The sequence below is a fragment of the Aethalodelphis obliquidens genome, unplaced genomic scaffold (genome assembly GCF_003676395.1).
Source record: "Aethalodelphis obliquidens isolate GAN/ISIS:26980383/991018 unplaced genomic scaffold, ASM367639v1 scaffold42, whole genome shotgun sequence".
Taxonomy (NCBI): domain Eukaryota; kingdom Metazoa; phylum Chordata; class Mammalia; order Artiodactyla; family Delphinidae; genus Aethalodelphis; species Aethalodelphis obliquidens.
Window position 1 is genome coordinate 9097441 of NW_020837986.1, and position 20794 is coordinate 9118234.

The window sequence follows — 20794 nt, forward strand, 5'->3', positions numbered from 1 at the left end:
GTAATTATATCATACAAACCTTTCATCTTCTATTAATGGACATAAAATTGCGGGACATTTTGCAATATGACAGCTGCCTTGAATTCTTTTCTCTGGATTATCACTGGGATAAAATAGCAAAACAACATGGTGCTTTTAATATAACATCAAGCATGGAGCTTAGGAACAGCTGATCTCTCTTCAGTGTGTGAATTCAAGGTGACAGTGAAATTTTTCCTTCTTTAAAAAGGTTTCACAGTTTTTGCCAGAGGTATTTGCTGAGCAGCTGATTCGAGTTTATTGTAAGAAGACGGATAAAAGGAGTCTCTACGCTGCACAACAGCATTTCGTTCAGTGGTGTTTAATCAATGACTTCACCAAGCCACAGGTGGGTGACATTATTCACATATGTTGCACAAATTTTTAAGTAAAAAACGCAAGCAATCCTTACATCCCTCTGAAAGGTTCTCATTTAAATATAGTCATTTGATGAACTTATTTACAAAACAGAAACAGACTCACAGACTTAGAGAACGAACTTACGGTTACTGGGGGAACAGTAGTGGGGAGGAATAGTTGGGGAGTTTGGGATTGACGTGTACACACTGCTGTATTTAAAATGGATAACCAACAAGGACCTTGTATGGCACAGGGAGCTCTGCTCAATATTAGGTAATAACTTAAATGGGAAAAGAATTTGAAAAAGAATAGATACATGTGTATATATAACTGAATCACTTTGCTGTACACCTGAAACTAACACAACATTGTTAATCAATTATACTCCAATATGAAATTAAAAGTTTAAAGTAAATAAATAAAAAAATGTCATTTGGTTTTGGTTTGGGAGAAAAAGGTTTTTCCACATTAAGCTTTCCTTTTAAAATGCCTGAACCTGTGTCCACCAGCAGTTTCTTCCTACAGCAATTGTGAGTGGGTGCTCTGTTTATCACTATTGTCCTAATAATAAAAGTTTAAGATGGTGAACATGTGAATAGTACTTGACAGTGTTCTCACCAGTTGTCTCACCCAGTCCTCCCAGTGACCCTGGGGGGGTGAGATATTGTGTCCTCATCTTGAAGAGAAGGTTACCAAAGCTGAGCTTTAACTTATTTAAGGCCACATATAACTGATAATAAGTTTTCTAACTTATTTCAAACTCAGCATTCCCAAACCTATAACCTATTTAAATTCTCTAGTTGCCAATCCCATAGAGAATGTTGTTGAAATTGTCCCTTATTGACCTGCACATGGTGGGTGCCTGGCACAGAGAATGTGACCAGTTGATATTTGTTGACTGAGTGAATATGATTGGCAGGCAAGTGGGAAACAGAGTTCTACTTCCTGGCCTAGTGCTGTCTCTCACAACACCTTAGCTGCTTCCCACCCCCGCCCCCCTGTGTTGGGTGCTGAAGGAAACAAAAACCAAAGGTGAGACGTGAAAGAGTAGCCCAGTACATCGGCTCTTTGTCAGATGCCAGAGGGAGGGACACAGGTGAGTCTGTTAGGACTCAGAGCTTTGGGAGAGCTGTCAGAAAAGCCTTAGAGAAGTTCCTTTAGCATTTGTTGTATAGCTGGTTTGGTGGTGCTGAATTCCAAAATATGGAAGCAGCTCATGCAGCTCAATATCAAAAGAAAACAAAACAACCCATTCCAAAAATGGGCAGAAGACCTAAACAGACATTTCTCCAAAGATATACAGATTGCCAACAAACACATGAAAGGATGCTCAACGTCGCTAATCATTAGAGGAATGCAAATCAAAACTACAATGAGGTATCACCTCACACCAGTCAGAATGGCCATCATCAAAAAAGCTACAAACAATAAATGCTGGAAAGGGTGTGGAGAAATGGGAACCCTCCTGCACTGTTGGTGGGAATGTAAATTGATACAGCCACTATGGAGAACAGTATGGAGGTTCCTAAAAAACTAAAAATAGAACTACCATACGACCCAGCAATCCCACTACTCGGCATATACCCTGAGAAAACCATAATTCAAAAAGAGTCATGTACCACAATGTTCACTGCAGCACTATTTACAATAGCCAGGACATGGAAGCAACCTAAGTGTCCACTGACAGATGAATGGATGAAGAAGATGTGGCACATATATACAATGGAATATTACTCAGCCATAAAAAGAAACGAAATTGAGTTATTTGTAGTGAGGTGGATGGACCTAGAGTCTTTCATACAGAGTGAAGTAAGTCAGAAAGAGAAAAACAAATACCGTATGCTAACATATATATATGGAATCTTAAAAAAAAAAAATGGTTCTGAAGAACCTAGGGGCAGGACAGGAATGAAGACACAGATGTAGAGAATGGACTTGAGGACACGGGGAGGGGGAAGGGTAAGCTGGGATGAAGTGAGAGAGTGGCATGGACATATATACACTACCAAATGTAAAATAGACAGCTAGTGGGAAGCAGCTGCATAGCACAGGGAGATCAGCTCGGTGCTTTGTGACCGCCTAGAGGGATGGGATAGGGGTGGGAGGGAGACGCAAGAGTGAGGAGATATGGGGATATATGTATATGTATAGCTGATTCACTTTGTTATAAAGCAGAAACTAACGCCATTGTAAAGCAATTATACTCCAATAAAGATGTTAAAAGAAAAAAAAAGGAAGAAAGAAAAGTCTTAGGCAGGAGGGAGGATTCTCCTACATCCAGAAGGCTGGATTGTGTTTGGATGAGTAGCAGAGAGAAATGGGAGCTACACAAAAATGCAACTGGAACAAGTTGGGTGTGTTTGGGGGCCTCAAAGTCTTATTGTTGAGGTGATGGAAACGGAAGAGTCGGCTGGATTGTGGAGAAGCGTGGGTAATCAGCTAAGAAAGATTTACTGTTATGTACGGTGGGCAGAGTATTCAAGACTTACCATGCTGCTGTAATATTTACTTCTGGGTTTTGTCTCCAGCTAGAGTGAGACCAGTGGAAATAAGGAAGTATGTCTGTCTTATGTACTGTAGCTTCTAAGGAGACTAAACCCCTGATGAAGAAGGAAAACTCTAGCAGCAGATGGATTGGAACGTGGAGAGACTGGAAGCAGAGAGACAAGAGGCTATTCAAGTTCAGCCATGTGGTGATAGTGACTTAAATCCAGATACATTCAGTCAGGGAATGAGTGTTTTCACCAGGCCCTATGTTAGGGGCCAGGGATGGAACAGTACCTGAGACAGTTCCCACAGGTTTCGCTCTATTTGGGGATAACAGACACATGAGTAAATAACAGTCACAATGGTGTGGTAAGTGCTTTGGGGTTAGGGGCAGTGTGGACAGTCTTAGAGGAGCAAAAAGGAGCCGGGTTTAAGTCCGGTTGGTTGGGGAAGGCTTATTTAAAGAGGGACTTGGAAGCTGAGACCTGAAGAATGGGTGAGGAGTCAGCTGGGTAAAGGCGGGTGGGGGGGAGGCCGGAAGGTGAGAGAGAACAGGGTGCATTTAGGGATGAGGCGGGGCACTGTGCACAGTGCTGTAAGCCAAGAGCACCAGAGCAGTGGGAGCCCCTGGGGTGTGTAAGCAGGAAAGGGACATAGTCAGGTCGGCGTTCATAAAGTTCACTAGAGTTGAAATTAGAACGGGTAGAGATAAGGATGTTTGGTAGAAATAGAGACGAGTTTGAAAACAAATCATGTTGACTTGAGGTACGGGTCTTCCGAATATGAGTGTCATGGCAATAGTGTGGCTGCTTTTAATAATAGCTCTATCAAGTCGGATCCAGCGTAGGTCAGCAGAAGAAATGTGATACGGGGCAGGAGATCCGAAAGCTTTAGAAGAGCTAAATGGGCCAACAGGACAGTGAGACAACAGGAGGGAGCTGCTGCCACCTCTAGGGTAGGAGGTGGGAGTCCAGGTGCTGGGCCACCTGCAGAAGCTAGAACCACAGCAGAATCACAGCCACTGTACCCAGCCAGAGGGGTTAGGGGAGAGACACCCTGGCTTCTCTGCCCCCCGCTCTTCCAGCCTCCCACCAGTGCCTCCCATCGGCCAAACCTGACTGGAGGCCAGTAGACACGGGAGCTGGGAAACGTAGTTCACAAGAGCAGCTCCTGTTACACAGCACAGCAGAGGGAGGCGAAGTGTGGATCTGAGAGCAAGTAGGCAAATGAAGGCCACGATATTCTATCACAAGCGTTCTCTTGCTAGTGCAATAAAGGCTCTCACAGATCTGTACCCTCACATAACCTCGAGAATCCATCCACAAGTTCAAGAACGATTCAGGATAGAGTCAGGTGTTAGAGGGCCTAGCTTCTCACACTCTTTGTTTTCAAGTCACTTCACTTTGACACCATCCCTTGTTTTGGGTGGAGTCAGTGCTGATGGGGCCAAAGTTATAGCCTTGATTGTGGAGCAAAGCTCAAGTTCTGCAGGCGCATGCTGTCCTTACCCCCTTTGCCGTCTTACAGGCCTGGGACGTTTATTACAGGGGAGACTAGGAAAGAGAGGAGCAGGGGTCCAGTGCAGACCCTCTTTCTCCTGGAAAACCAGGACAGAGTGTGTTCCGTGGAAGTGTGTGAAGGGAGAGGGCCGTAAAACCTAGCCATGTGAAAAGATTAGGTCTGGTGGCTTTTGCTCTGAGGGCTCTTCCCTTGCTAGGACCGTGGCGTTTCTAATTCAGCCCACACACTGAGCATATATACAGTCTGGGGTTTCCCAAGAGTAAGTCTGTCCAGAAGCAATCTGTCTGCAGGACAAAGATACGTGTACCTGAGGCCTTCGCAAAAACCATGAAAACTGGCTTTTCTCTATTTCTAGTTTCTCTCTCTTTGACAGGATGGTGATATTGTAGCTCCACTTATAACACCTCGAAAATCGGAGTGGAATTACAGAGTCCAGAGTCCAGCCCAGAGTCCAGCTCACACCCGAGAAGCATCCAAATGCAGAGCCCAGCTTTTTCGAGATGGTTCAGTGTGAATGTCTGCAATCAGTTGTTTACAAAAAGCCTCTCCGTCCTCCCCCCAACAGAATTAACTTAGGGAATTTGATTACAGAGTTCTACAAATGTATTGACAACTAGTGCTTTTTATTTTATATTTTGAATGTACGCACATGCTAAGTCATTTCTATTTAGAGGAACAGGTATTAGGCAAACTTTATTACATGAGTTATGGAAAGCACTGCTTTGCCTATTTTTAATATTAATCAAAGCCTTTCTTCTTTAGCAGCCAGTTTTCTTAGAATAACCGCTGTTTTATGTACTTTGAACTCTTAGGACATATGATTGTTTTTTAAAAAATTTGGAAATTAGACAAAGGTGCACACTGGAATTTGCATTTGGGATTGTCACGAACAGCCACAGTTAAAAGCAAAACGTAAAATCCTGTGCCCCTGAGGAGGCGCCCATCACCCCAGATTTGAAGAGAGCTCTCCTTGAGTGACTGTAATATTAGTGAAAGGCACCTACCCTCACCCTTTTAGCCCCCTGTCAGCTGCCCTGTGGGATCAACAGTAGATGAGGGCCAGGAGGGGCTCCAGCGTTTTGATGACAGGCCTGACTGGTTTGCTGAAAAGATCTGAGGGATCTGGCCTCCTCTGAAGTGGGGCATAAAACTACCTTATAGGAAACCCCTAGCCCCAGTGGCAGAGGGATCCCCCAAACCAAGCTGTTCTCTGGGTCAGCTGTGGCTCTAGCCCGTGTTGGTTTCTTTCCTGGGTGCTCACTGCCCGAGCCCTGAGGGTTCTGCCATTGCCCAGCCTGGAGAAGGCAGCTTCCCTCCCACCTGCTCTCTGCATCTTGCTTGGGTGCTGATCAGAGGTCATGACAGGAACCGTCCATCCTCAGGGCTCCTCAGAGCTGGGACTTCATTTTTGCTGGTAGCTGCCCGTGCAGAGATGAAGTGATTGCCCAGTGAGCTCCAGGTTCCACTCTGTGTCTCTACACAGTGGTTGAGCAGCGCTCCTGAACTGAGGGCTCTCCTCCCATACGCACATCCCCAGTGCTACAGAAATTCACCAAGAGCAAAGTCTGGAGTTAGAGCCAAAGCTGGTGGCTGCCAGAGGCAGGGCAGTGGGGAGTGTAGTCATGAGCCCCTAACATCTTGTGCTTTGATGCTCCCTTACAAAAGCCTGACACTCCCTGGCAGCCTGGGCCTGGGGAGCCAGCCCTGGCCCTGGGCAAGAGCAAGAGGGAGTGGGGAGGAACTCAGACCACAGGCCAGCGGATTATCCCCAGGGCCTTAGGAGTGCTGCACCTTCCACTGTGTAACCAGGCTCTCTGCTGTAGACACTAGGGTGACAGGTATTTGGAATGTCTGCCGTTGTGCACTATCACCCCTCCCCCATCCCTCAGTAGATAAAGAGTTGACCCTAATTCATAGAGTAGTTAGAACCCTTCTCCTCTCCCACCACGGTGCTGTGTGGTGGGGATGTGGTCACACATGGGCTCATAGAAGCACAAGGAAAGTGGTCCGTGGTACTGGGTCATGTCCGTTTTAACCAAGGTGCCTCTGAAATGTTCAGCAGGGAGAAGCATCCGTCCCAGACTCCATGTGCCCGGACCCAAGGTCAAGAATGTAATGTTTCTCTGCCAAGATTGTTTTATTTTTGCACCTCCTCCCTTTAAATCATTGTTTTACTCTGCAATTTTGTGGTCTCAGTGTTGTATCGTTGTGCTCTCTGAGAAACAACATGAATCTGTTTTGTTTGCATCTTTTGTTACATACCAGGCAGCTGCACTTTATGCTCTTTGCAACTGTTTTAATTATGGGAACCATGTGCCACTGACAAGGTTAAATTTTTCTTAAGAAACATCTTCACTATTCGTATAAAAACGGAGACTTTAACAGCTTGGCCTCTAGAGTTACTGCGCATTGTCACATTGAGAATGTAAATAGAACTGCAAGTTCAAGTGACTGGTTATTTCATCTGGGTGAGGGAAACAGCTGCAATAAAACGTCATGAATGTATCTCTATCTTGAAACCAACCGTGTCTTCCTTGACGACTTTCTCTCACACTTGTGTGCCCAGTTTTGACCCTTTTGTGCAAAAGAACTGTGTTTGGTCTAGGAATGCGCCCAGATGTTTCTTTATACCTCAGCACTGTGTTGGGTCTTCGAGAGGGGATAATATTAACAGGGCCTATGTTACTTGGTTTTCCTCATTCAGTAATGGCAAGTAATGGCCTGATAAAGAATCTTCTGGAAGGAGACAGGCACTAGCACGGGGAGGGATATGGCTTTCTTTTTTTTTAGTTTTTCTGAGCTCCTGTTTTGCCAGAAAACATATCCTTCCTCCTTTTTAACCTCCCTGAGGTTCCCATCTACAGAATTTCAAATTCTTTACCCAAATATGCATATTGTTCATTTGCTGCTTTCATATTTTCCTCGTGGAATTAAATAAGAGATTTGCAAGCACCCGGTGGCACACTGGTGGCAGACAGAAAGCCCTCAATGTTCTGGGAAAAGAAGGATGCTACTGGAGTCTTTATTAATTTCACTGGTTGAGTCCTGGTGTCTGTGGCTTGACAATATTCTTTTAAGTTAGAATAATGTCCAACACATATAGAGTAGAATCCCATTTTGTAAGATAGATATATATATATCCTTGGAAAATTGTCTGGAAGGATATACATGAAATGTTAGTGTTTTGGGGGGTTGTTGAATTTTAGGCAACTTTAATTCTTTTATATCTTCTGGTTTTTCTACAATAAACATGTATTAACTGTATACTCTCTAAAAAGATCATTTTCCTGAGGGACTTTGTGCTGCTCGGGTGAGGTATAAGTGCTTTCACTCCTTCAAAGTCCCCTCTCCAGGAGAACATGGGCTGTGCTCATGCCTGTCTTGGTCCTCTGGCGACGGGAGGCTGGCTCAGAGCCACAGTCCACACTGGGACACTTCGCCATCTGTGTTTCGGACAGAATGGACTGCCCAGGGTGACGGAGGCCTCGTCAGCATCCGGGGGCAGATCCAAGCCCCTGTTGCCCCAGGAAGCTGCCCACCGGGGCATCAGCTCAGGACCCAGGCCTCTAGCTCCTTGATGCAGAACTGCTCCTGCCGGGCCAGCACCTCGTTGTTGAAGGTTGCACAGGGGTGGCTCCCCCCGTGATACAAGTCTCCATCCAACCACAGCCCAAAGCGTCCACTAAAGAGAGAGGAGAGTCTTGGCATCGCTCCCTCCTGGGTGCTGACACCTTTCGGACCTGCACCAGCGGTGCTTGGCTACACCGCGACCGCAGCCTCACTTCACCTTTGTCTCAGCTCCCCTTAAACCAATTTATCCTGATTGTTAGGGGCTCGCATGTTGTTCCCCACAGGGTTTGGAGCGTTTTTTGTTTTTTTTTACAGTTCGATGATTTTGATAAATATATGCAGTGGTGCAACCATCACCACAATCCAGTTTTAGAACATTCAGAACGTTAAAGATGGCAATGCTTAACCAAAGGAGGGACTCGCGCAAGCGCGGAGTCTGAGCCCAAAACACGTCAGAGGGCATCCATTCTAATCCCCTCGTTTGACAGCAAACCTAGGCTGGAGCTGGGAAGTGGCTTACTGCAAATCAGCCATGGCTGGTGCATTCTGTGTCAATCTGCCTCTCAGTGGAGGCTTTTCAGGCAGTTGGGAGAGCAAAGAACTTGCCTGGTACTAAGCAAGCAATGCTTTCATCTGTATCCTCAGGATAAGAGTTATGCTGCCTGAACTTGCAGGTCATACCAGAGGCGAGACTAACCTTGTCTTCCTAACGCACTCCATCTCCCACCCCCAAGAGGCGCGCGCGCACGCGTACACACGCACGCACGCACGCACGCATGCCGGGTTCCAGGCAGATGCCTGCCTTCCTCCAGTGAGTTATGTTCCTACAGTCATGGAGCTGACAGGTAAATCTGAGGCTTGCCCATCCCTTGAATCTAGCCTCATCCAACCATAGGGAATGCTGTTTCCAAAGTGACAGCCTAAGCTGTCACCAACGTAACACTTCGGGGGAGAGTTCACACCACCCTCTCCTCTCAATATTGACTTAGAGCAGGGTTTAGGGGATTGGCTAGTGGACTGAGCAGGAGCTGCTGAAGGGAGAGGCTTGAAGGTTAACCAGCAGCCTCCCCATCTTGTCTGGGGCAGCCTAGCTCAGCATTTCCGGACGGGAGAAGGGATCCGAGCACAGACCACCCCGACACTCGAGACTCGGGGAGGACTGAGACACGCACCTGCCACAGCCCATCATCAGTGAATCCAAGTCTCCTTTCACGAAGAAAGAGTTGTTTCCTGTCCACTTGAAGACCTGTGATGATAGGAGAAACCTGCGGTTACTGGGTGAGTCCTGCCCTTGCACTTTGACTCTACACCACTGGGCGGCAGTGTTGTGGAGGAAACAGAACCTCCAGGCCCCAACGAAGGCGCAGGAACTACTCTGGTCTCCAGTCTCCCTGGAGTTCATCTCCTCTTGCCCTCCAGTCTGAATTCCCACAGCCCCAAAACCCTTCTGTTCTAGGAATAGACCCGAACCCTCTGAGGCTTCCTGCGTCCAAAGCTGGAGAGAGGAGGCGGAAAGTCCAGGTCAGGAGAGGGGCCCTGATTCTACCTTTACTAACTGTTTCCTCCCCTCGCTGGAGGCAACACCAAGCCTGCACACTCCCCAGTGCTGCCTCACACCCAGTTCCTCAGCAAGTGTTGTGGGCCCCACCCCAAAGAGACACCCTGACTACCACCATTTCTGTCCCATCCGTCCCCGCCAGTCACTCCTCCCTGGATCACAGCCTCCTAATGGGTCTCAGCTTCCACTGTCTCCTGCCCAGAGCCCATGTCCGCACTGCGGTCAGTGACCTATTCAAAATCCAATCGGATATTAGCCCTCCTCTGCTAAAGCCCTCCAATGGCCCTGGAAATAAAATCCAACCGCTGACAACAGCCGAAAGCCCAGCCTGCTGTGCCCCCGATTTCTCTCCGAACTCTCTTCCCCCTTAACAACTGCACTTCATCTACCCTGGCCCTTCTGTCCCTGGGACACTTGAGGCTATTGCTGCTCTAGGATCTTCATGCTTGCTGACCCCTCTGCCCAGGATGCTCTTCCCCCAGATCCTCAAATGGACCACTTCTCATCTTTCAGCCCAAATGTCATCCCAGAGGAACTGAAAGTAGCCCTTCCTCCCAGGCCCTGTTCATGTGGCAATATGCCACTGCTTGCCCAGCTAACAGGTAAGCTCTGTGATGGCTGCCTTGATTCCGGCAGTATTCCTGAGACATGGTATAGATGTTTGTTGAATAAACAAATTATTCAAGGGTCAATTTAGCTAATAAAAAGATTTTTAAAAGGCTGCAAAAGTATAGCATATTATTGCCTGTAATTAGTTGCCAAAAATGCTCTGAGCAACCAAAGGGTGTTAAGCAAGAAAATGGACTAATAAAAGATAAGCCCTGGGCTCAGAACAGGTGAGATAATATTAACAAGTGGCCACGAGAAGACAGAACCATTCAGCTCCTCCTCCACTTTCCTCAAGGAACATGACCTTCAGACTTGAAGGAGGAAGATAAACATTGCTACAGAAAAAGTTAAGGCCACGTTCATGGTGCTTCTTGGAAGAGCAGTAAAGGAACGGCTGGGAATTCATGCAGAACACAAGAAGTGCCAGAAGACCAAAGACGGGCAAAAATTAACCAATTTTTGAAAGGATGAGATTCCATAACAGTATCCTGGGAAGACTATAGTGATCCCCTGAAAACAATCATAAGCTCCTTTGAAGAACTTTTTTGGCACTTAGCACCAGGCACTGTTTAGTCACTGGAGAGAACAGCAAACATAACAGACAAAAACTCCTGCCTCCTGGAATTCCCACTCTAGCGGCAGGAGGCGGGTAAATCAGTAAAATAAATGGTATATTAGGTGGTGACAAAAGCTAAGGGGAAAGAAGTAGAGAAGGGCAATAAGAATTTCTAGGGGCTGGAGTGTTACAAATTTAAAGCAGGCGGCCAGGGAGGGCCTTGCCGAGAGGGTGACATCTGAGCAGCATCCTGAAGGGAGTGAGAACCGACCCACATGGAGATCCTGTGGAGGGCACACTAGGTAGAGCAGTGTGTGCAAAGGCCCTGAGGTAGGAACAGGCCTGCCTGCTTAAGAACAAACCGACAGGGCTTCCCTGGTGGCGCAGTGGTTGAGAGTCTGCCTGCTGATGCAGGGGACACAGGTTTGTGCCCCGGTCCGGGAAGATCCCACATGCCGAGGAGCGACTGGGCCCGTGAGCCATGGCCACTGAGCCTGCGCGTCCAGAGCCTGTGCTCCGCAACGGGAGAGGCCACAACAGGGAGAGGCCCGCGTACCAAAAAAAAAAAAAAAAAAAAAAAGAACAAACCGACAGGTTTGTGTGGCTACAGCGGAGTGCAGGAGAGGGAAAGTAGCAAGAAATGACATCAGAGAGAGGCCAAGAGACGTAGGGACTTGTAGGTTATTGTGAAGACTTTGACTTTTCTCTAAGGGAGAAAGGAAGCCATCGGCAGCTTGGAGCCCAGGAGTGATGTGCCCTGACTTACCTTTTAAAAGGCTCACTCCAGGTACTGTGATGACTGAAGGTGGAAGCATTAGGAGGCTATAGCAGGAACACAGGCAAGTAATGATGGTGGCTTGAACCAGGGTGACAGCAAAGGACATGGTGAGAAGTGGTGGATTCTGGATAGCGATAGAAAGAGAAGGAAGAGCCATCAGGATTCGTTGACAGCTCAGATGTAGGGTGTGAAAGAGGCATTAAGAAGGGCTCCAAAATTTTTGGTCTCGACGGCAGAAAAGATAGAGGTGCCGTTAACTTTGTCAGGGAAGATGGCAGGGGGAACTGATTTTCTGGGAGAAAGTCAGGAGCTCAGCTTTGAACATGTGAGGCTTGAAATGCCATTTAGATCCAACTGGAGACACTGGGTAATGGTTGGATGTATGTGAGTGTGGAGTCCGGGGGAGAGGCCATCAGCACCTGGATGACATGGAAAGGCTGTGAGAATGGACGAGACCTCGAAGGAAAAGAGGATAGTCAGAGAAGAGATGACAACCAAAACCTGAGCTTGAGGACCCCATGATGTTAAAAGGTTGGGGAGATGAGGAGGAACCAGCAAAGGATTCTGCCAAGGAACTGTCGGAGCAGTAGGAGGAACCTTGTACAACTTGAGGATTCCAGTAGGTGAACCCTGGAAGGCCAGCGATGGGGACTAATACCCAGCATGGGTTTATTGTAAACAACTGTCCCCTCTCCTCTTCCCTGATAAGATTTCCAGGCTGGCGATGGAGGCAACACAGCAGATATGGTGTGTTTTGCCTTCGGCAAGGCAGTCAGTCCAAGCTTGTGACCTCCTTGTCATGCAACCAGATGCCTATGTTGTTGCATGTATCTGTAGGTGTCTTGCTCTGTGCATGGGACAGGGGTTTCTAACGGCAAACCAATGCACCTGCAACTAGTGCTTCATCTATTTTGTGTTTCCACTCCATTCAACTCCCTTTTCCCTGTCTCCCTCTAGTAAAGCAGCTTGGCAAAACCCCAGTCGTGGTTGAACCCTCCCATCGCGCTCTCCATGCTTGAACCTGAGGAGCTGAATTTTGCTAGAGAAGAGCACACTCCGAAGTCAGTGGCCTTTGCATTCGCAGTCTCGGACCTCCAGTCAGCCCTGCCTAGCTGCCCTTCTGTTTCTCCAGTTTTCTCCAGCAGCTTCCCTTTCTACTCCTGCCATACCTCCTCTCCCCTCAACCTTCACACCCTCCTCTCCATCTTCACCCTTAGCTGATGCCCTTACCCGACACTGCCTAAGAAAATATAAGCCACTGGGCATGTCTGTCTTCATCTTCCTACCCCCACACCCACAGGGCTACCTGCACTTGGACCAGTTTTGTCTTTCCAGCCTGTATCTGCTGAGCGACACACCTCCTCTCAAGCCAGTCAGTGGTTGCCAGGAACTGAGCACTTTTTAAATGAAGGGGGATGCTCTGCCTGCCACTGCCCTGCTGTACTCCCTCTGTGGAAAGATGGAAGGACACCAGGCACCCAGCACAGGGGATGGAGCTGGGGGCCACTGGGACCCCGGGTTCTTTGTCCTGCCATAGATCCCACTCCCCGCCTGGAAGGTTAAGAACATCACCTTCAGCTGTGGAGAGAAGGAGAAGAGGAACGTCTCGCCAGTACCGTAGAAGCCTTTGCTGAGTCGAATAGCCGAGGAGGAGAAGGCCCCAAACATCTGGAAAGAAGAATTTGCAGTTTGCCGCTGGAAGGGAGCTGGAGGTCTACTGGCAGCACCACCCTTCAGGCTTGGTAACATAGGCCCATCCTAGAGAGGCTCCTGGGGAGCCTGGGGCAGAGCTGGGGGATGGAGAGGCCCTCGGGGGCCCATCGACATGCATCCCTTCCACTAACACTCCCCGCACGGCTCACCTGGCCATCCTGGTCCCTCAGCACCAGCAGCACCGGCCCGCTGTGGCCCTCCATCTGCCTGTACAGGCTCCGCAGACTGAAGCCGTCCCTCGACGTGCGAAAGGCCAGACTCCAGGAGTGTCCAGCGACTCTCAGGGGGAGGTGGAGGCTGATCTAAGGGACAGGACTGGAGGTGAGTGAGGGTTCCCGGTCCTCCCACCCTCCTCGCCCCATATCCTTCGGGTCCCAGGAGGACTGAGGTTGAACAGCCACCGCTCACCCAAGCACGGTGCTTTGCAGGTTACAGGGTACTTTACTGTTTCCAGGGGACTTTCACGCCAATTAGCAGGAACCCTCAGAGAGAGGGATTAGTGTTCCCATTATATAGATGAGGAAGCTGAGGCTCAGGGAGGTGAAGCAACCTGCCTGAAGCCCACATGGGGAGTAAGTGGCAGAGCCAGGATTTGAACCCAGGTCAGAGGGGTCACCTTGGCCCCCAGCAGCCAGAGAATAGATGAGACGCTGAACCCTTCCTCCTAATCCCCGCATCTCATCCTCCCACCCCCACCCCAGCTTTGGCGTCAGTTCCCAAGGACTAGATTAGTTCACTATATCCTTAACCTCCTGGCCCAGGGAAGAAGGCGGTGCTAGGATTACTGGATCATTTTACAAGAAAGGAAGAAAAGCCCAGAGAGGAGAAGTGATTTGCCCAAGGTGACACAGTGAGCAGAGGACAGAGCAGGAGTGACCCTGGGTGTCCTTGGGCCTAGCTTGGGTGGGGCAGGAGGGTGGGACCCTCAGGCTCAGGGCTGAAATCTTTGTACCACGGACTGTGCCCGAACCTGCCTCATCTCCGAGGCTCCCAGAACCTGGCTGGCTTCTGCCAGCTGGGGCTCCACTGGATCTTCCGGAGCACGAGCTGGGGCTGGGGCTGTCTCCTCCTCCTTTTCCTCACCCTCCTCCCCAGACAGAGCGTCCTCCACCTGGCTGGGCTGTGAAGACACAAAGAGGCCTGGTGAGTGGAGGGACAAGGAGACACCAGCCTCCACATGTCCTCGGCCACCTCATCACCCCGGCCCAGGCCCCTGCAGCCACGAGCGCAGCCAGAGGAAGCAAGTGTCAGCGACAGACCAGGCCCTGCCCCCGCCTCCAGCCAGCTCCCTCCCTGGCCCCTGCCAGCCATGCCCATCCGATGTGGCCGTAGGCCCTGCAGCTTGTCTGCCTGGTTTCTCTGGATCCGGAGTGGATGCCAGGGATTGCGTTCTAAGCCTGTGGGCAGGAGAGAAGGGCAGATGACAGCCCAGCTCTGGGAGCCGCAGCTGTGCCTTTGTACGTGAAATAACGATAATAATAATAACAACAACAGTAGTGGCTGACGTATACAGCACACACTTGACTAGGCCTGTGTGAAATGCTTGCTGTGCGTGATCTCTCTGAATTTTCCCAAGAATTCTAAGAAGAATGTGCTGCTTTTCTTTTCCTTTTGGCCATGTACTCTGTGGCTTGTGGGATCTCAGTTCCCTGACCAGGGATTGAACCCGGGCCGCAGCAGTGACAGCGCCAAGTCCCAGCCACTGGAGTGCCAGGGAACTCCCGAGAATGTGCTTCTTACTACGCCCATTTTACAAAGGAAGAAAGAAGGCCCTTTCAGCCAGTGAAACAACGCATGTAGTCATAGGTGAGACAGTGTGCAGGTTAGCAGATTCATATAAAATGCACATTTGTCTGTGTGTGATGTGTTGGCTTAAAATAGAGTTGTGTAGGCAAATCAGTGTGAGAAGGTATTGAGTGCAACTTTGTGTGTTACCTGTCAATGTGTTTGTGAGTGTGAGTTGGGATTGTGTAAATATATGTGAGTGTCAGTGGGCATGTATGGTGGTGTCTTCATTCATTCATTCACTCCATTGAGTACCAGAGTGTGTATGTGTGTGTGTGTGTGTGTGTGTGTGTGTGTGTGTGTATGCACGCCTGCACACAATGACTTCGGGGCTTTTCATCAGGAGAGACTTCCTCAAGGACTTCCCTGCTGGCGCAGTGGTTAAGAATCCACCTGCCAATGCAGGGGACATGGGTTCAAGCCCTGGTCCAGGAAGATCCCACATGCCGCGGAGCAACTAAGCCCGTGTGCCGCAACTACTGAGCCTGTGATCTAGAGCCCACGAGCCACAACTACTGAAGCCCACGCACCACAACTACTGAGCCCGCGTGCCTAGAGCCCGCGCTCCGCAACAGAAGCCACCGCAGTGAGAAGCCCGCGAAGCCACCGCAGTGAGAAGCCTGCGCACCGCAATGAAGAGTAGCCCCTGCTCACCGCAACTAGAGAAAGCCCACACGTAGCAACAAAAACCCAACGTAGCCAAAAATTAATTAATTAATGAATTAATTTTAAAAAACAGCAGCGGGTACTCCATTAAAGGAAAAAAAAAAAAAGACAGACTTCCTCGAGAAGGAGAGAAGGACAGGAAACTGCTTTCCTATTCCCCAGGTTCAGGCCTAGGGAGGGCGTCCTAGCTGTGCGGGCTTCTGGATAGAGCTCCATCTGGCACCCACTCCGGGGAGGAAGGGATGAAGACAGTGGTCTGTGCTTCCTGAGGGTCTTGGGACCATGGGGCTGGGCACTAATGCCCCAGGTTCCTGAGCCCTTGCTCTGAACCCTGGGCCAGCTGAGGAGGGGCTTGGAAGGGGGACACCAGCCTGTATCCAATCCTGGCCCAGACCCCCTCTTCCCCGCCTTTCCTGACCAACCCCCAGCCCAAGCTGGCCCCTTACCAGCCGAGTGTAACGCCAGCGGAGACCTTTCATGCTTCTGTCCGAGCCCAGCTGAGGGCAGTAAGCAAGCCCTCAGCCTTCCTGAGGGAGGCAGCACCGCTTGGTGAGGCCTAAAGATGAGAGGGAGAAACCTGGGGCACACCCGGCTGGCTCCACGCCCATCCGCCTACCCTTTGCTCCCTCTCACCTGTCATTCACCTGTCATTCCTGGGCCAGTATGTCACTGGGTGGGTCTGTGAGGTCAGCTACGCTGGGCATTCAAGGCCGCACTTGTAGTTAGCAATTAACATGTTAGCCGTAGATGCTAGCTGTGATTCCCTTCTACCTCCTTGTCCTTCTGGCAGCCTGGCCCATGGACTGTAGCCTTTGGGCAGATGCCTGAGCCCCCAGACTGGGGGTCTGGGGCCTCTGGTTCCCTGTATGACCTTGCATAAGTCCCTTGCACCCCTGGGTTTCCCCACATGTAACTGGGTTTCCCCACATGTAACATGTAGCACTGTTACATGTTTCCCCACGTGTAACATATTACACTGTTTCCCCTCTGGTTTCTCTGAGACCAGATTATTTCAGAGGCCCTCACAAGACTGACAGCCTGCAATTCAGTTTCCTCTCAAAGCTTGAAAGGGGCCAAGCTAGACCAAAAGAACAGATATTGAAAACAAAAAAAGTCATTTTTCTAATTAAAAAAGCAATACATGTTTACTGTAGAAAATTTGAGGAATTTAGAAAAGAATAAAGAAAAATACAGAAATATTCATAATTCCACCTCTCAGAGATAAACTCTCAACCCCAAGGGTATTTTTTCCCATCTTTTATATTTATTTCATATATAAGTATATACACACATTTATAAATACATCATACTGTGTATCGTTTTATAAAGTGCTTTTTCAAACTTAACAAATGAAAAATTTCCAGTTACATGCAGTACCCTTTGAACACATGATTTTTAATGGCTGCTTATTATTTCGTCACAGGATGTACATCATTTCTCAAATGTCTGACATTTTGTTTGCTTCTAATTTTCTGTGATTATAAGCAAAACTGTAATGAACCTCCTTATTCATAAATCTGATGATATCCTTTATGATAAATTTCAAAAGTTGAATAATGGATCAAAGGGCATCCCCATATTCTTTTTTTTTTTTTTTCCCCACACACCACGCAGCATGTGGGATCTTAGTTCCCCGACCAGGGATCGAAACTGCGCCCTCTGTACTGGAAGCACGGAGTCCCAACCACTGGACCACCAGGGCAGTCCCCATTCACACATTATTGATAAATGTTCCAACAGGGCTTCCCAGTGCTTAAGGCTGACCCATGTCCAGATATCTTTCCGGAATCTCAGGACAATATCGTTCTGATCATCATGTTTTACACCCTTAAACTGCAGATAAGGAAACTGCCACTCAGAAAGTAGAAGGGACTCACCACAGCCACATGATAGAATAGCACAGTCATTAGGAGCACAGACTCTGGAGTCAGGGAGTTTAAATCCTGGTTTTTGCCACTTCCTTGCTGTGTGACGTTGGGCAAGTTACTTAACATCTTTGTGCTTCAGTCTCCCTATCTGTAAAATACTAATACCTATCTACCCGATGGGGCTGCTGTAAGAGTAAATGAAGATAATGCCTGAAGAACTAGGATGCTGAGCCAGGCCTCCATCATCCTGTTCACAGTTCCTGGTGTTTGCTGAGCACTGGACAAATGACAGTGCTATGGCTATCCCCCGACATTGCCCCTTTGCGAGATTCAGGGCTCACGTCCCGGACAAATGGCCACTCAGTCTCCACCCGGGCACCTCTGGGGCAGAGAGTCACTCAGTCACTTGCGGGGGTGAGTAGCTCAGTGGAGAAGGGAAAGGCAGGAACCGTGGAAGAATGTACTCACCCTGCCGATTCTCAGCCTCAGGTGACCTCCTCCAGCCTGTCCAGCCCGATGGCTTCCCTAGTGCCTCTGCTGGATCCCACAGAGAAGGGGCCACTTCCAGAACTGACCCTGTCCACCTGGCGGTCTGTACAAAGCAGTTTTAGCTCTGCACCCTGGTCCCCCAGCGGGCAGCTGGCACCTCTGCCCCAGCCGGGCTCCAGCCCTCCTCCCAGCTCTTATACCTGCCCAGAGGGTGGCAGGCCTTGGCCCCGAGCCTGCTCCGGTTCCAGCTGGAAAGGCCTGGCAGTCATTGTCGTCCATCAGAAACTCAAATCCCACAAACAAGACCTTGTCACCTCAGGCCCCCAGTTCTGCCGCCACCACCAGCCCAGAGAGGTGGGGTTTACTCAGCTCCTTGTCTCTAACCTGGAGCCTCTCACCCACAGCTACTAGGTGCCACGTGGTGCCTGAAGCCCATCACATAAGGCGCTTCCTTAAGGGGTGCAAGTGTCCAGGAAAGGGTCCTTCCGTGGGGTCCCCACCAATCACCCTGTGCTGCAGGGGAGGCCCAGGGCTGGGAGGTGAGAAGAGGCAGCCTTGCTGGTTTCCCACTCTCACACGGGATGCCGATTCTTTTCTCACTGGCCTGTCGTGCCATGGGGTGAGGTCATGTCCAGGAAGCCCAGCGTCTGGCATACAGTAGGCACACTGTCAGTGGGGCACTTCTCTATCCCTGGCTCATAAGGGGACTTAAGTGAATGCTGTTGTTGAAACACAGAACCTCAAATTTGGAAGGGGCTTCAGCCAGTCCCAGAACAAGCGGCCTCCACCCAGGGCAGGAACTCCTGAAAAATTATGCCCACCAAGGGTCCCCCAGCGTGTTGAGAGGGTAAGCCCACTCTCTCGGGCGGCTCACTCCAGCTTCACAGACCTGAAAGAGACCCCCTCCTGCTGGCTTTGGTGGAAAAGACTCGGGTCCCCAGATCCTCTCCCCATGACCAGGTCTCCTGGGGCAACGCCCGCTCCGGGAAGGTGGGATACAAAAAGGACTTGTATTATGGGGAAAACATTCAAGTGAGGAGCCCTGTTGCTACCTCAAACATGGCTGTTGCTATATGTGTTTGAGCTGTCAACAGCTCGGGGGTCACAGGTCTGGCCTTCCCTTCTCTCAGGGCCCCTCTCCCAAATCTATTTCCTCCACGCTCAATTCCCGAACCTTTGGGCACTTTGGGAGGCCAGTGAGATGTGCCTTGCTGTCCCATTCTTCATCCTCAAGTCTAGGAATGTGACCTGGCAGGAAAGCCAGTTGCCATGTAATTGGCCCCTAAAAAGCTTCCACGATGAGATTCTAGTCACCAGCGTGTTGAATGTCCCAGCTCTGCCTTGCAGCCTGTCTTGTCCTTTCTCCACCAGACCACAGGCCACCTCTCTGAGAACTGCAACAGTCAGAGCCAGGAAACAATTTCCATGTCCAGTAAAAGGGGAAAAGTTTAAGCGACCCATGGAATATCCCCTCTGTGGATTATTTCTAAGTATTAAAAGTGATGTTTGCCAAGAGTTCATAAATGCATGGGGAAATGCTTCTGCTACTCTGTAAAGTGAAAAAAGCTGGATATAAAACTGGATAGGCGGCACAGTTTCAGCTCTGTGCTTTGCTGAGTCGACTGGCTTCACTCTGATCCTCGGATGGGTGCATGACATACCCCTTCACACATCCTGAGAGGTCTGATTTCTTCTCTGGTCGCTGTGACAGACGGTCTTTGCCCTCCTCACACAAGCTCCACTCCTTCGGCTGCTGACTCAGCCGGCAACTTTATTCTTCACCGAGAAAACAGAAGCCATCAGTCACTCCCTCACCTTCCCGACAGACCCACCTGCATCTCACCCATCTCTTCCGCCTTCCCTCCAGGACAACGGAGGAAGGGCCCCTGCTGCTTTCGAAAGCCAGTCCCCTGGGCCTCCCTGGCTCTGTCGCGCTCCGCTTCTCCTGCCCAGCTTCTCTCGGCCTCACCCATCTCTCTCCTGCCCCTCTCGACACAACCGTCCCCGCCACGACTGCTCTATCCTCTTCTCCCTACACTCCACCTCTATCTCTTCTTCACTCTTCAACCCCCTGCCTTTGGCATCTGTCCCTACCACGCCTGCTCTTGCAAGGTCCCCAGCAGCTTCCGTGTCGCCCTAGGAAGGGGACACTGCTCTCATCTTCCTTCAGCTCTTATGCCGCTTGACAGAGCGATTCTCCCAGACAACACGCTGTCTTCATTTCCCTCCGCCCTCCTCGGCCACTCCCTCTCTGTCTTTTGTGGCTGGCTTCTCCTCTCTTAACCACTTTCTAGAACCAGGAATTCCCCCCCCCAACCCTTTTTTTTTTCAATTTTCTACTTTATGAAAGAAATAATACATGGATACAGTTTTATTTAATAAGATTCAAACAATTCATGATAGATGTTTTGGGAGCAATTATTAAAGGCCCTCTTCATCTGTCCTCTCCCAATCTCATCCACTCCTAGAGGTAACAACTATCAATCTTTTTTTTTTAATTTTTAAATTTTATTTTATTTTTTAAATTGAAGTATACTTGATTACAACATTATATAAGTTACAGGTGTACAGAATAGTGATTCACAATTTTTAAAGGTTATACTCCATTTATAGTTATTATAAAATATTGGCTATAGCGGAGCGGCTGGGCCCGTGAGCCATGGCCGCTGAGCCTGCGCGTCCAGAGCCTGTGCTCTGCAACGGGAGAGGCCACAGCAGTGAGAGGCCCGCGTACCGCAAAAAAAAAAAAAAATTGGCTATATTCCCTCTATTGTACAATATGTCCTTGTAGCTTATTTTACACAGAATAGTTTGTA

General features: G+C 49.3%; 2 protein-coding genes across 4 annotated transcripts in view; one reads left to right on the forward strand and one right to left on the reverse strand.

Moving 5' to 3' along the window:
- SAMHD1 (SAM and HD domain containing deoxynucleoside triphosphate triphosphohydrolase 1) overlaps positions 1-6905 on the forward strand; it is a 62825-nt gene extending 55920 nt beyond the window's left edge. For 2 of the 3 annotated variants that reach the window (XM_027078362.1, XM_027078361.1), the window contains 2 exons: positions 230-367; positions 4760-6905. In XM_027078362.1, coding sequence (XP_026934163.1) covers positions 230-367; positions 4760-4900 — 279 coding nt within the window. In that variant the 3' untranslated portion in view covers positions 4901-6905. The other variant, XM_027078360.1, reaches the window with a different exon arrangement.
- An 856-nt stretch (positions 6906-7761) lies between these two features.
- TLDC2 (TBC/LysM-associated domain containing 2) lies at positions 7762-18247 on the reverse strand. Its single transcript, XM_027078046.1, has 6 exons — positions 18179-18247; positions 14141-14290; positions 13320-13472; positions 13030-13125; positions 9129-9202; positions 7762-8068 (listed from the first exon to the last, which is right to left on the reverse strand). The coding sequence occupies exons 1-6, from the start codon at positions 18245-18247 to the stop codon at positions 7933-7935; spliced, it is 678 nt and encodes a 225-aa protein (XP_026933847.1). The 3' UTR covers positions 7762-7932.
- Between the last annotated feature and the right edge of the window lie 2547 nt (positions 18248-20794).

Excerpts from the sequence above, each read along its gene's own strand:
- TLDC2 (XM_027078046.1), bottom strand. The coding sequence starts at position 18,247 with ATGACTGCCAGGCCTTTCCAGCTGGAACCGGAGCAGGCTCGGGGCCAA. Across the intron at positions 13,473-14,140 it reads GAGCCTCGGAGATGAGGCAG|ATCAGCCTCCACCTCCCCCT; the intron begins GTTCGGGCACAG and ends CCTGTCCCTTAG. Across the intron at positions 8,069-9,128 it reads CTGATGATGGGCTGTGGCAG|TGGACGCTTTGGGCTGTGGT; the intron begins GTGCGTGTCTCA and ends CTCTCTCTTTAG.